Source organism: Palaemon carinicauda, chromosome 7, assembly GCF_036898095.1.
Source record: "Palaemon carinicauda isolate YSFRI2023 chromosome 7, ASM3689809v2, whole genome shotgun sequence".
Taxonomy (NCBI): Eukaryota; Metazoa; Arthropoda; class Malacostraca; order Decapoda; family Palaemonidae; genus Palaemon; species Palaemon carinicauda.
The window spans coordinates 115,655,051-115,670,050 of record NC_090731.1 but is presented as its reverse complement, the minus strand read 5'-3'; the positions used below and the strand labels follow the sequence as shown (position 1 = coordinate 115,670,050).

Sequence of the window (15,000 nt, the reverse complement as noted above, 5' to 3'; positions counted from 1 at the left end):
CTTGAAAGTTGCACTTCTGTCTGCTTTTAATCATTGACCAGCACAAGTGATCGCCTACCACGGGTTGCCGCCACCCATCCGTTCTTATCAGTCTAAAGTTTGATGAGTAAACTGTCAAAATTTCCCTTCATCGCAATCGATCACATGACATTCTCTCAGGGTTTCCGGTAAATGACTTTACCTTTTTTTTTTTTACACCACCAGCTCTTGAAGGATTATGACCTCAGGTCATATCAGCTTAAGGTTATACGTTTGAAAACGGCATCGTGTGTGACTAACTTAATAAAAGTATCGTATCTTTAGGATCCTCCTTGACCTAGGATGAATCTCAAATAGACCAAGGAACGAACGTTGTCCAAGTGAATAGATTGAATAGTCTGATGTTGAATTAATTACAGCCATTGAATAGATAGACGGGAAGACAGACAGATCTTTCACGCCCCTTTTCGTTCCAGCGACATTTCGGTGAAATTCCTGTTATTCCTGCAAAGGAATGCGAGGTCCTTTGCAGGAACAACATCGAAGGATAGAATGTGAAAGGTTTATTATAGTCATGAGGAGAAATTAGAAAGGATTTCGCTTTGACATTTCCTAGGTAAAGGGCTAGTTTATTCTTATATTATACTCGAATGTTATTTTTTCACAATACGACTTTTCCTCTTTGAGAGAGAGAGAGAGAGAGAGAGAGAGAGAGAGAGAGAGAGAGAGAGAGAGGTTCAATCCCCAATTCTGTAGAGATGAGGTTGCAAATTATATCCTTTTTTTCCTAGCCTAGCATATTTGATTATCTCTTTACAGCTGGGTTGAATTTGTAGGCAATGGGTGAACCAATGGTACCTTAGCGTGGTGAAAGGTTTGTGTATCGCCATGATCAGCAAAGCTGTAGTAGTCAGGGCCATCCATACTAGGTTGGTTTGCTGTGAGTGATTTGGCTAAAGCCTCCCACCATCACTAATCTGCAGTAGCCAGCGTGGTGATGAAAACTGGCCAAATCTCAGACAACAATAAGGACACATCTGAGGCCTTTGTCCTGAATAAGACTAAAAACGCGACTGTATTTGTATATATATATATATATATATATATTATATATATATATATATATATATGTATATATGTGTATATATATATATATATATATATGTATATGTATATATACATATATATATATATATATATATATATATATATATATATATATATTACTCAAAGTAGTTATATATGTAGAATATTTCAAGTAAAATATTTTTCTTCATGTTTAGGGTCGCGGGATGGGTTGTATTAAAACATGACATTCATGAAATCAGAATGAAAAAATCCATTTGGTAACCATGTCATTCCTTGTCTTGCATGTATGTTTGCTCCGTTGATCACTTGCTTATAGGCTGTCCTGTGGAAACGTCTCCCATAAAGAATTTTATGGCGACCCAGGGACGCTCTCTACGCAAGTTGTCGTCTATATTGGAAAGATTGTAGAGGGATTTTTTTTTCTTTATTTTATATTTCTTGAATATTCTATCGCCATCATATCCTGGAAATGGAGATGGCTCTCCACTAGGAGGCTCTTTATTGAATACCAGTACACGTTCATTTTAGGCGTTATATGGCTTTTCCATTTATTAGGCCTAACTTTAACACCATTATTATGTGAAACTGAGCTTAAGCTGTGTAATAAAGCATATACTTCAAATATAAGTCGAATTGTTACAACAAATATGTTTTATGTATTTATGATAGAGATTACTGTGGCCTTACTTTGTTACATTTAGTTTACCACTAATGCCACTGCGTGCTTTTATTGTTATTTACCATACCACTACAGCTGTTATTGAATAAATAAGAACCTTGTTGGAGTTATTTGTGTATCTAGTACACGCAATGGCACCATTGCTTTCATGACATAACCTTTTCTAATTTCCCTTTTGTCTTTGTCCTCAGATGTGAGGGCGACAGCGGCATCTCTGGAGCAGCTTCGGGCACCAGCAGCGCCAGCAGCAGCGTGAACAGCAGCCGCTCCAGCAGCCGCAAAAGCTCAGCCTCCAGCATCTGTTCCTCGAGGAAGAGCTCAACGTCGAGCATCTGCTCATCGCGAAAGAGTTCGGCCTCCAGCGTTGGGGGTCCGCCATCACCCGACGCCTTCACCGCAGCCATGAGTGCGCCGGACGTTGTCCTCCAGCACAACAACAACAACAATAACAACGCTACAACTCAAGGGGCCGAGACTAAGGCCGAGACCAAGGCCGACCCATCCTCCGATGACCTCAAGTTGCTGGCTGCCCTCGAGGAAGCCAATAGGTACAGTACCGAATTGCCTTTTTTATTTGATTCTTCAGGATCATTTTTAATTGTTGACCTGGTCTGACTTATACCGTCCTGCGTCTACCTAACTGACTGTGCAGACCTTGGTATTTTTTTTTTCTATCTTTATATGAATTTACTAAATTTCTCTATTAGGTATATCGCACTAAGAACTATATGGATAAAGGTCTTAAGTCTTTGTAAAAAATAGCAGATGAGCAGATGGTGTACCTCAGCCCTCTCGTTGTCATGCAATTTCTTCTTGCCATCGCCTCTAATTTTTCCTTTCGCTCATCTGGGGAATGGGGTCTACAACATCCCAACTAAGATAGTGCTAAAATATTTGTAGTCCCTATCTAATAGTATATTTGTTAAAATTCGCCAAAATTTTATTTCTGTTGAAATCACCTTTACACTTCTTTTTCTTATGTCTCGTAATGTGTTGATTAGTGATTTGTTATGTTTTAATTTAATAAAAAACTATTGAACGTTTCCAGGGTGTGCATTGTCCGTTTTCTTTGCACGCTCTCTATCTTGGCTATTAATATAATTATTCATCTTTCATAAATTTCAGAAAAATCGGAACATTGAACTTAAGAGAATAGTGTTTGATTTTTTTATCCCCAGACATATTCGTAATATGCGCTCCAGTCTTTTCATAATGACAACAAAAGTACTGAAGAAGCAAATTACATGAAGATTCACCCGAACATCAAAAGCTTTTTTTGTTCCTTTGGTTTAAGAGGTCCTTTTCCGAATACATTGTACTTGGATGTCACGTTGCTTATCAACCTACTGGAAGTTTTCAAAGTATTTTTGTAGTGAACCCATTATAATTTCAAGGTTTTTTCGACAAATTTTAATATTTTCCTTCATAAAAAGAGTTTTTTCTCATTCACATCCATAAATACGGTCTTTGATAAATTTTTAAGGCTGGACATTTTGGTCAACCTTTACTTTAGTTTTTTTATTACGTGGTCTTTTAAAGCCTGTTTTTTTCCAATGTTATAAATTCAGAAATAATTCCGGGACACGAGGCTTCTAAAGTGCCGTTTTGCAATAGAAGGAATGCATCTCTCTCTCTCTCTCTCTCTCTCTCTCTCTCTCTCAGTGTGTGTGTGCGTGTACTGTGTATAGAAAAAAGTGAGATAAAATGTTTTTCCTTTATTTTATTAAGTGTAGTCCATGAAGTAAGAGATTTTGGGGGAGGAAGTTTAGTTATTTGGGTAGATTTCATTTTGAATCAAAATAGACTTTATTCTGTTTTTATTCCAAAAGATATATCTACCATGAATGTAGAACTAAATCTAATTGTATTTGAATGACTCACATAATATCGTAATTTTTAAGCGTGTGCTTTGGTGTGTGAAATATTGGGATGATTACCTTATACCCATTAGTAGAATATGCTTTAGAAATCTACCAGCGAAGGATCAAGCACTTTGCATACTTGAATTTGTTCCGTGTTCCCTGACCCGGTACACTTGTAACAGAATGGGTGCTAATTCTAAAAAAAACCAGTGAGCTCCTTTTGTTCCGTCGGAAGTTAAGAGTCGGTCGGAGCGGTGAATCTCAAGTTGCGTAATTGAATCTTGGTTCGTTGTTTGCAGAGGGGAGACTCAGCAAATGCATATTCCTTTTGTGATTCCGATCCCATTAAGGATGACATGTGGAGGTGCTCGCCACTTGAGAGAGTGGTCTTATAATGCAGGTTTTATGTGGATTATGGATGCATAAGCCACTCCCTTCTTCCCCCTCGCCTTCCTCCCATCTCCTCCCACCCCTCACACCATTTGCCGTCTCTAGGGAGGGCGTCGTAATCAGCTGAGTTTACGGAGCGTGTGCAACTCAACGCTAATGAATTTGTGATTTTACAATTCACATTCCCAAAAAGATGTGATGCGAAAATGCTGTCGTTTGTATTGTGATGTTGTTAGTTGCTTCATGGGGCGTCACGATGAAGGAGAAATAGCCTTTTGACATTGGTTTTGAACATTCATCAGAGGGAAATTTCTCATCCTCATCTGTATTTACAAGTTTTAAAATTTTAAGGGATTATTTGTAGAATTCTACACAAACTCACTCTCTCTCTCTCTCTCTCTCTCTCTCTCTCTCTCTCTCTCATGATATAAGAATAATAAATTCTCAAATTTTATTAAGTAGAATATTTACTGAGAAACATTATAAAAGTATGAAAGTTCCATATGTATGAAGTAGTGCAGAAAGTTAATATTTATAATTGGTTTAATTATAATATTTTCAAATAAAGCGAAGCTTAGATTAATCTTTTGACGAATACAGAGGAGTGCTTTTATACTATTTCTTTTGAAAGGTTATTTCTAATTAAACGATATAAAACGATAATAGAGAACTGTATTTGATGTTTTACGGAAAACTTAATTAATCTCGCTATGTGGACGACGTGAAAATTTAATTAAACGTCTTCTATAGATGTTTTTACAGCAATGCAAGTTACCTAAGCTTTTGAATTTCTTAATTTCTTTATTTAGAGATAGAAATTAGAGTTTGGACATAACTCTTCTTTTATTAAGCTGAAGATATTCATCAAAGCATGAAATGTGTCTTTATGGTAGCAATGGAAAACTTACCTCTGTAGTTCTTTTGAGATTTTAGTGTTTGGTGCATTCATTATGAAACATTTGTAACAACAACAATGGTCGTAATGCCAAAATCTCAAGTATGCGCACGTTTGGATGTTGATGCAAATTCTTGCGTGAATCTCATTTTCATTTTATTCTTTGGAGACTTCGGAAGTGATATAGTGACAATTGTTCCTTTCGTAATTTGCACATATAGCCATGAATTTCTTCTTTAATGTTTATTTTATTCTTTTTATTTTATTTTGGCTGTCTGGTGGATTATGTAGTGCTCACCAAATCTCAAACTTCGTTCCATGTTCACCCGGACCATCTGAATTTTCGATATTCTTTTATTTTTCCTGTGTTTTGTTTTCATATTTACACGTGTCCTTACAGAGAGAGAGAGAGAGAGAGAGAGAGAGAGAGAGAGAGAGAGAGAGAGAGAGGAAGGTGACACCCTCAGCCGTGTACGAGTAGTGAACGTAAAGTACATTTTATCCTTACTGTACTGTATCTTTGCTATGTAAACTTTCCATATTTATTCACGTCAATACTTCTTTACGGCTTTTTATGCCATTATTTTTTTTTTTTTTAATTTGAGAAAATGGCAGATGCTTTGGTGGAGGGACTAACTCATTGAATAGATGACTTATACCTCTGATGTTATATAAGATATTTTACGGATTTTACATCACCAGCTTCTGTTAAAATTTTTAGTGGAAAATCTCACCGGATATGAAACAAAGAAAAAATATCTGGACTTCCACTTTCCTCTTCTTTTGTAATCACTTCGCTTGATAATTCTTCGTTGAAAGAAAAAGGCCATTGCTTTTGAGACTGAACTAATGATAGTCGTATAACTTCCTAACGTTTCCTTGCATATATTTTGGTTCTTTTGCCTCTTCAGACTAGAACACAGACGAGTCGAGGAAGCGAACGATCATTTTTGAGACGTTTTCTCTCGGTTTCGAACGTTGGTGGAGCTTTTCGTTTGCTATGTGGATTACAATGGAGATCTATTGACTGAATCCTTCCCAGTTTCCCTCTCTCCCCTTCACCTCGTCGATCCCTTCCCTTCATCTTTGGCTGCAACGAATTGTTGCAGATGTTGGCAGAGATGAGGTTAATTGGTAATTTGCATCTATTGGTTTATTTTCTATGAAGTTACTATTTTTTTTTTCAAAATATCGGTTTCTATTTTCTGTAGTTGTGTTTTCTCGCACAGTATTTGAAAGGTCCTGTCAAGTTTTATCTTGAAATAAAACTTATAAAATATTAGGTCGGAATCAGTAATAATACTGCTTGTGAAGATGTCTACCTTTAAAATTATTGCAAATTCAGTTTGGGACATTTTCGGAGCGCATAGATAAGATGAGCCTAATTAGCTAAACCTCCATCGTTTTCAGAAATCAACATTGCTTGCACTTCCTTGTTTTGCCAACAATTAACAGTGTGTTGTTATTGCTCTTTGGAATCGGTTCTCTTTAAAGGAAATTTGTTATTATAACTTTGGTATTTGCGATATGTAACTTCTTTCTGTATAATTAAATCCGTTCAAGTTCATTATAGTTTTACCCTATAAGGATTCATATTACATATTTTTTGTTAACACTCCTCTGATTTTTTTTTTTTTTTATCTTTTGCACAATTATCGATTGCCTGTAAATATGAAAGCAATCTGTCAGCGCGACTATATGCCAATATTTAGAATAGAATAAAACTTCCTATCGTGAATAAAACTCTTTTTGTGTATATAATGGTACGTTGTAAATCGAGTCTAAATTCACACCTCACTTACCGACATGGGTCGTTAGCCGAAGCGAAAGTCAGAATTACTCGGATTTTTAGAACTGTGTCAGTGAATATTTGAGAGTGCCATAGAAAATTTACAGTACATTTTATTAAGTGGGATTTTTCGTTGTCATTTTGTATAATCTACTCTCTTGTAAAGATCAATTTGATTCTGTCATTCTTTGATAGCAATCCCATTCAAGTCAGTCGTGTCATTTTAAATGCTTTGTTGTCCATTCAAGGAATTCTTATTTAATTCATTGATTTTTTTCTTTTATTCACAACTCTTATTACATAAACCTTAATTGTATTCACAAATCTTTCACTGAATAGGGCGTTTTATCAACCCCCATTACTCATAAATAACTGATCACATTCGGATGCATTCACACATCATGGACAAAGAAACGAAATCATACATGATTTCAGCCTTACTTTTACTCTGTTTGTATTGAAATGTAGAGCGAGAGATAATCTCTTATTGTGGAGAGAGAGAGAGAGAGAGAGAGAGAGAGAGAGAGAGAGAGAGAGAGAGAGAGAGAGAGAGAGAGAGAGAGAGAGAGAGACTAACGATTAATTGAGGTGCAGTATCACATGGGGTATCGAAAACGGTAGAGGCTATTATAGTATACATTTTTTCTTTATTCTTTTAATTTCCATAGTTTTATTTTGCATTCATGTGTGCAGAGGGTAGTAAATATGGTACAGGCTTTATTATAAGCTTTCAGATACCGTGAACGGCACTCTTAGTGACACAATATAGCAGAATTGTCGAGAATACAGAAGCGTTTGTCTGCTTCGACCCCGGCCAGTAACATTGTGTTATCATTAATTTCAGGATATATTGAGAGGTAAATTTTCAGCTGACGAAGTTATCAGATGTTATTTTTGCATTTTTTCATTCCATTTTTCAAGTGGAAGAATTGCTCCAACTACATACTTTTGCTCTGGGTTCTGCTTCTTTATTGTTTTCTCAAATAATGTCAGAATTTAAAGATTCTTAAGAGGTATCTGGTTTCCCTTCAACCAAGCTGTGTTGTGCCACTACACCACTAAACAATTTTAAGTTAACAAGATATTTTTATTTTGTAAGTAATTGCTTGTTCTTACCTTAACCAACCCTACCTGGTTAGCTTGAGCAATAACTTCAACACTATATCAACTCAAGATTTGCCCTGGCTGAAGTGCGTTAATCCTTCAGTAACTTGAAGAATCGCTCATTGGCGAAGTTAGTTTTCCTCGCACTTTTCCATTTGGAGTAAAAAGTTTGGGACGGATTTTCTAGGGTTTGGCAAGATCCTCCCAATATGAATAGCTCCAACTTTTCATTCCATCAGAAACCTTCTGGTTTTAGGAGAAGGCTTTTGTCTTTTTTCATTTTTATTCCTCAGAAGGAAGCCATCTATTTTTCGTGCGCTTGTGTTTGTGTGTATATATGCGTTTACTTCGGGAACATCCCTGCTTGACGATCACTCAGACGGGTTCGAGTCCCTCTCAAGCTCGGTCGTTTCTTGCAGTGTCTGCAATCTCACCATCCTTGTGAGCTAGGGATGTGGGATTTGGGGAGTCTATAGATCTATCCGCCGAGTAATCAGCAGCCATTGCTTGTCCCTCCCTGGTCAAAGCTTGTGTGGAGATGGGGCTTCGGCTCTAGGGCATAGTCTTACTAGATAAGGCATGGTCAATGTCACTTGCCTCTGCCATTCATGAGTGACTTTTAAACCCTACTGGTAAGAAATCTCGTATTCTTTTTTATAATTCCCATACACTTGATTAAAGCATTTAAGAATGTAGATGGCACTAAATCAGAATAAAAAAATAAACAATTATTTGGTCCATTCCTTTTCTTTCGATTGTTTAGATGGTCTGGTTCCAACTTTGTTCCTTCTTTTAATCAACACCATCTCGTTCATTTAACTGCTCTCAGGTGACTCTGTTGTTGCAACAGAAAATAGCATGATCAAGAATGTATAGAGTCGAAAGGTAAAACCATTTGCGAGTAACTTTAAAAAGAATTTACAGAAGTCTAGGATATACGAAGGATAGGAAAAAAACATTGTATGGAAGGAATTTAAAACTGTTTCTCCAAAATAGATCTTTAGAAGAATATAAAGACATAACTCTCTCTCTCTCTCTCTCTCTCTCTCTCTCTCTCTCTCTCTCTCTCTCTCTCTCTCTCTCTCTCTCTCCATTTACTGTTTTTACCCTTTTCCAATATTTCTTAGATTGCGTCTCTGCAGGCATATTGGTAAGAAGTCTTACAGGCAGGTTTAAAGAGAGGATACGAGAGAAGATAGGAATGTTGGGGTAGGGTGGGGTGGGTGTTATGGGGTGTCCTGGGGTTTACTCTTACTGCAGAACGCGTAGGTGACGACGACGTTGTTCTCTCTCTCTCTTCTCTTTTCTCTTTTTTTCCTCTTCTCTTCTCTTTGCGTCGTCTCTTCTATTATACACACTCACAATAAAAGGGGTGTCACTCCGATATTCTAGGGCAGTGACGCAGAAAAAATAAAAAATGGGGGAAATGCGGTCCCTTTGTGCCAAGAGCACCTAAGTGGAATTTTTTGCTAATGCAGGCGAAATGTCTGAGCTCTCCCCCCCCCCTCTCTCTCTCTCTCTCTCTCTCTCTCTCTCTCTCGTGCAAACAGATGATAATATAATTCTTACTTTGGTGTTAAATGTTGGACACCGGTACAATGCATGTATATCCATCTAAATGTTTGCCTCATTAATTCATATGTTTCATTAAAGCTAACAAACATGTTATTCTAAGATGTTGGTTCTTTGTGTAAAACAATTTATTTCCCAAAGAAATCTAATAAAACTTCGTAACGTGTTTGTTTTCTAATGCGGTCTGTCGTGACCGTCGTAGTCTTCGCCAGGAGACAACTAATCGGGATCTAATTTCTCTGACGTGGCATTTTGAGGAGAAGAGTGGGGGGGGGGGGGGGAGGGGGAGGAGCTGGGGGGGAAGAGAATCGTGTGAAGGAAATTTCTCTCCTTCATTGTGAAAAATTTGGCTCGTGGATACTTTAAAAATTCTAGTTTTCATCTGGTCTCACATATCTGGTTAAAAAAAAAAAAAGCTTTTCTTTTATCATCATCTTTAGTGTTATATCAAATGAAAATGAAGAATTTTTTTTTTCTTCTATTTATACGTATATTGGTAAAAAAAAAAAAGTCGCAACTTCAGGAGATTTATTTATGAAAAGACTTAGTATTTTAGGAAAATATCTTTTGCCCATTTTCTTAGCAATATGTACTGTAGGTGTTTTTAGTATCCGTTTACATTCGTGTTCTTGTTTTGTATAATGAGGCGAGAAATTAATATCTTTTCAGCTAGGATTGTAAAACTGCACGTTTTCTGTGTGCATTTCTCTTTGTTTTAGTATTGGGTAAAAAGATTTAAACCTGCGGCGAGACTCTCCTAAATTCTTTTAATGCTATATCTAAAAGTTTGATTAATCATATTTTGCCTAGGCAAACATTAGCTAATCCTTTATTCCATAGAAAGGCTCTCCATATTTTCTATTTTTGAAGCGTATAGTAGCCTATAGCAAACAATCGTGATCCTGCTTCAGAATAGACTCCTAGGGGACACGTCATATTGCAGATTAAAATGGGGAAACACTGGGAATAGTGTTTAAAATGTTAAAAATGACGGTTGTATAGCGTATATCTCGTTTAGGACTTGGAGAGAGAGAGAGAGAGAGAGAGAGAGAGAGAGAGAGAGGGTGGTTTTGTATCAATGGAAATGAAGGTATCCAAAAAAAATTAGACAACGAACATTCTGAATGATAAAAAAAAACAGTGCTGTTAATAATTTACATTTCGTCTATTTGGTCATCATACTGATGATTCTGGATTTCTTTTATAACAAAAGTTTCATTCTTTTTCAAATTGGTTCATACTACTTGACAATAAGAAATCAATCACGATGACAGGCGGATTCTTGAAGAATTTTTGAGTGGATGGCAAATATTTTAGACTCAGGCCATGGCTTCTGTTCACGTCTTTACGGGCTTTCTTCCCTTGTCGCCTGCAAAATGTCTGCGTAGACTTTAGATTAAATCATTCCATTTATACCAACGTTTTTACTACTCTTTTTACCATTAGATATTTGTGTACGAAACACTTTGTTAACACCAGTTTGCTCCCAAACAGCCCATCCCGTCTTTTATGATGTAGTCATTCCAAGGACGTAAGAATGATTATACTGACATGCTTCTTTTCACACTCGCCTACAGAGACGGTAATTCTACACATCTTCTTCTACCATAAACATTTCAAATAGCGTATTAGGTCAGCCATACGCCTACGCACCCCCTATAGCACAATACTGCTGTAGGACTCCCATCACATATCTTTCTTTCAGTTTCTTCTGTTTTTTTTTATCACCATCTTTGCATATTTGAGTCCTTTGCGCAATGATTTTTTTAGATGAAGATTAGTCCATTCAGCTGTTACAATACTCCTCTCAGCTCATCTGTCATCGTTCACCATCCCCTAAAACATGTCATTCGGTTCAATTAAATCTTCTTCTGATGCACCAGATTTAGTAAGTCATGATTATTTTATTGGTTTTATCATCATCATCCTCCTCATAATCGTCGCCACTGTAGCTTCTGCTTATCTGCCCTAGTTCCCGAGAGCTTCCCTTTGGTGGGCGTAGTATTACAGAGAATTAGGAAGACCGTCATGAATAATGAATTTTTGTGGGTAATTATATATAGTTGGCTGCCTGCAGGTAATGAGGTTTTCTTTAATAAGTCTCCCGTTTTCCTCTTAACATCGTCCTTGAGAAGAATGAACACAAAAAGCTGATTGAGGAACGTAGTCTAGATGGCGTTAAGCTCCAGCAAGTGTTTGATCCAATTGCATAAAGGAGGCCGTTCAGAAATGGGGCGAAAGTTTTCGGATTAACAACTATGCCGAAAGGCACCATCATTTCTCTTTTTCTTCTTTTACCCTTTTTATGCTAATTAGTTTTTTTTTCTACTTTAAGGGGTGTGCTTTGTTAATTGTTATATTTTTTTTTTATGATAAGTTGGGGACGTTAGGAGGAACCTAAAACTGCTGGTAGTTTTGGAAATGAAGAGCTATGCTTTAAGTAAAAATGGGAAAATTGTGGGTGTGGGGGTTTGATATGGAGTAAAATCCTAGTAGTAACATTGACGTTGGAAAATCTTGTAAGTTTATTTAAATAATTCAAAATATGTTAATGTAGGGTTCTATGCATTACAAAACCCATAATAGCATGAATAACATAGTTGACAACACATTCCCTTGGAGTACTCCACTGTTCACTGGAAATTCATTTGATAGGACTCCACTAACATTGACTTTGCATTTGCTGTGCTCACGAACAGACAGTCAAATTTAGATATTTAAGAGGAACTTCATGATTGATTAATTGGAGGTTTTCTGGCATCCTCAAATCAGTCAATCAATCATTGTGCACCGGCCAATTCTGTGGAGAGTTCTGTCAAAGGCTTTTTCATAGTCCACAAATGCCATTAAAAGTGGATAGATGAGGGGTAGATGGAGATAGAGATAGAGATGGTTTGGTCATGTTCTTTGCACTCCCCAAAAAAGATTGGTTCACCAAACTTTAACTGGGCTCCACAAGGCCCCTCAAAGAGTTGTAAGACCAAGGTCTATATGGCTGAGGACTACGAAACGTGGAATAGGAGATGGTGAATGAAGAGTTATTGAATTAAAAGGTCAAAATAGAGACGACTGGTGAAATCTAACCGATTAGTCTTGAAGTAATTTCATTTACAATATAAGATTCCTTTCCAAGTGTAAGCTTAAGATATGTAAGCTGGAAATGAAGCAGAAAAGACACATACTTGTGCATCCCGCCAAGCCAATTGCCGTGACCTCACACCATAACTAATTCTAGGGCTTTCCTTTGAGTAAGCCCTAAGGAGGGGGGGAAGGTTATCCAGAATGGATAATTAGCACAGCTTGTACTTACACCTGGGTATTAGTAGTGGTGAAAGGGAGAGAGCTGAGTTCATTCAGCTCAGTAGAAAAGGAGAATTGATTATCCCCAATTCAAGTAGGTCCCGGCAAGGGACTGCGCATGGATGCACAGAGTATGCTAGAAAGTATATACTGCATAACTATACACCATAGTTTTCTGACTAGGGTATGTACTATACCATAGATGTACTGGCTATCGTATATAGCTATACAATAGACACGCCGGCAGGGTAGAAGTGACAGTCCACTGCTGTGATATGAATTAGGTGGAGCCGGCAGCCCGTCGACGTGTCGGAAGCACACCGGGCGCCGGCGAATCTCCGGTTGAGGGGGAACCCCTCCCAGCCATCAGTCTATGTGGTGGAGAAAGGGCGAAGCCTCAGGATGATGGCAGATCGCCGGCATGTCGGCGGCCCCCGGCAGTCAGCCGGGAACTGGCTTTAGGTACCCCAACCCTGACTTCAATCTATGAGACAGAGAGGAGACCAAGTCTAAGCTGACGGCTGTTGCCAGCAGAGTAGTGCGACAGTGGACCGGCACTGATTGAGATAGAGAGAAAGCATAGAAGAAGGAAGAGGGAAGGGCGGTAGCTCACTACCCTAACCTCGCCCTCCTCAAGAAGGAGAGTTCAATTGGAAGGGAGAGTATGGTCAAGCTTCCATCCAGCCGTAACAGACCTGGCAGTCGGCAGAGTAGCGGGGTGGCGGTCCAAGGGAGGACCAAAGAACACTCTTAAGATAGGGAGGTCTTCCGCCGGCCAACCGACCTGTCTTACGATATCCCATAGTTCAATTATATGCGGGAAGCCTAGCAGTTCGGACTAACCGACGAAAGGACCGGGCCAACCCCACAACCCGCCGGGACTCGGTCGAGTTGTAGGACGGTGGACAGAGGTGTGATGGCTAGGCCATCACCAAAGGACAGAGGGGGAGGGGAGAGGGTCCTGAGAAAGAGTGTAGGGGAAGGCGTGAGCTCTCCCCGGCACTCCAGTGGGGGGGGGGGGGTTCTGTTTCAGTACCGGCACTATCCCAGGTGTAGGAAGAATTCGTTCTCCAGCCTAGGGTAGGTTAGTAGTGAAAGAGTGGCATGATCGTGCCGTCCCAAACTATTAAGAAACTGAATCCCAGGGCCTGCCTAACCTAGGCTAGGGGGAAGCATATCCCCTAATCCGGAAAAGGCAGGTGTAGGACAAGTCGCTAGGCCACAGGGAGGAAGGGTTGTAACCCTACCAGGTGTGGCCTAGGGGGAAGGGCAGAGCCCCCCCCCCCCTTTTGCCGTCCAGCGGAAACCAAGAGGAAAGTTCATTCGCCTAATGGGGTAGCTGGGGGAAAACGAGTGATACTCTGAGGTTCTGTCCCAAACTCAAAGCTCATGAACTATGGCTATGGGTAGGGAAAGAAAATCCTAGCCTAACCTCACTTGAATGCGATTCAAGGTAAGGAGGGCTAGGATATAGCCTAGGCTACCTCAGAGGGAGGAGAGATTACCTAGATGCGAAGGTAACCGGGGAGGTGAGAAAGTTTACAAAAGCCTTAAGCGTTAGGTTAGGGGCAAGGGAGTCGACTACCAAGATCATCGAAACCCCTTGTATACTTCCTAGAAGGAGAAAAACATGTGCAATCACTGAATCTTATATGTATAAATGCCTAACATCTTCATTTCATAAATTAACACTAGGAACACTTATTATATCATGCATGAAAATAAACTAAAACGCCTAGGCTATCGAGCCTTGGGGCTAGGCTAGCAATTCTAGCGTCGTGAATTTGGCTAGCTACACTCGCCGGAAAACGAATTATCGGCATAATATATTTATTCCTAGCAATGAAGACTAAATAACTAATACTGATAATTAGTTATGAAACCGGGAAGGTTGTTCTAGCTAACTAAATAAAGCATGCGATGAGAACAACAGCGTCAACAGCGTCATGATGCCTCCGGTTAAGGCAACAGCTCCGCCACAAAACACGTTAGTTTAAGATAAAAAGGCGTTACTTTACGGCCAGAGCTGATTTATACTATACAAGAATATGGTACTCAACTTTCCAGAAGAAGGAGAGGCTGAAGATTGCGACATGATGAAACTAATAGCGAACAACTGGGAAAAAACACCTGGCCATAGACGCTACAAGCGAAGGAATGAGGAAGGCGCGCAACGGTGACGTCAACCAAGATGGCGGCCAACATGGCGGCGGTTATGACGTCACCGAGTACCGTAACAGTAACGGAGGAGGAGAACTTAGTAACGGCTCCTCCCATAACCTGCCACACTTCCCCCTCGAAGCGTAAACGCTATGAGGGATGCAGATAGCTATGTAGCGTG

General features: G+C 39.0%; 1 protein-coding gene across 10 annotated transcripts in view; it reads left to right on the top strand.

Annotated features, from left to right (window-relative positions):
• Positions 1 to 15,000, top strand: part of Evi5 (ecotropic viral integration site 5) — a 411,492-nt gene that overhangs the window by 275,928 nt on the left and 120,564 nt on the right. For all 10 annotated transcript variants that reach the window (XM_068376824.1, XM_068376825.1, XM_068376826.1 and 7 more), the window contains one exon: positions 1,939 to 2,295. In XM_068376824.1, coding sequence (XP_068232925.1) covers positions 1,939 to 2,295 — 357 coding nt within the window. The remainder of the gene's footprint in view (positions 1 to 1,938; positions 2,296 to 15,000) is intronic.